We start from the raw sequence: 577 nt of genomic DNA, 5'->3' as shown, positions 1-577 counted from the left end.
CCCTCAAAGGCAGCCTCACCCTGGGACAGCCACCCTTTTTGGGGGTACCCCCAGCACCTCACCGACGGTGATGATGTCCAGCATCTTCTTCCAGACATTGTACTGCAGCGAGCCCAAGTACTTGGCGACATCGAGGATGAGCCCCGAGGGGACGGGCTCCGGCTCCTCAGCTGTGCAGGCGATCCTGGGGCGGGGGGCATGAGGATGGAGACAGGTCGAGGATGGAGGAAGGGGCCAGGCTGGGTCTCCTGACCCCCCCTATTTTGGCAAAGGCTTCCCCCCCGGCACCCCATATCTCAATCCTGGGAATCGCCCCAGGAGGGTCTCGGTACCAAATCCCCCCAACATCAGGGGTTTAATGCTTCTCCCAAAATCTCCAAAGCTGCTCTGTGTCCACAGGCGTGTCCCCCCCCATGCTGCAGGGGTGCTGCCCAGCCTTGGGGACCCCCAGCACCTTTTGCCAGGGCACCCCACGGGGACACGCAGGTATGGGAACACATTTGGGGCAGAGACCTCGCTCTGCAGCCGGGCAGGAGACCCCAGCCCCAGGGAGGGGACCGGGGGGGAGCGCAGCCAC

General features: G+C 64.1%; 1 protein-coding gene across 1 annotated transcript in view; it reads right to left on the bottom strand.

The window, feature by feature from the left end:
• The window catches only part of TRIM35 (tripartite motif containing 35), a gene marked incomplete at both ends in the record, with an annotated part of 4,297 nt that overhangs the window by 868 nt on the left and 2,852 nt on the right, over positions 1–577 (bottom strand). The window contains one exon of the mRNA XM_010080494.1: positions 63–184. Coding sequence (XP_010078796.1) covers positions 63–184 — 122 coding nt within the window. The remainder of the gene's footprint in view (positions 1–62; positions 185–577) is intronic.

This window comes from Pterocles gutturalis, unplaced genomic scaffold, assembly GCF_000699245.1.
Source record: "Pterocles gutturalis isolate BGI_N339 unplaced genomic scaffold, ASM69924v1 scaffold20179, whole genome shotgun sequence".
NCBI classification, from domain to species: domain Eukaryota; kingdom Metazoa; phylum Chordata; class Aves; order Pterocliformes; family Pteroclidae; genus Pterocles; species Pterocles gutturalis.
The sequence above is the reverse complement of the archived record's forward strand: the minus strand, read 5'-3'. Positions and strand labels throughout refer to the sequence as shown.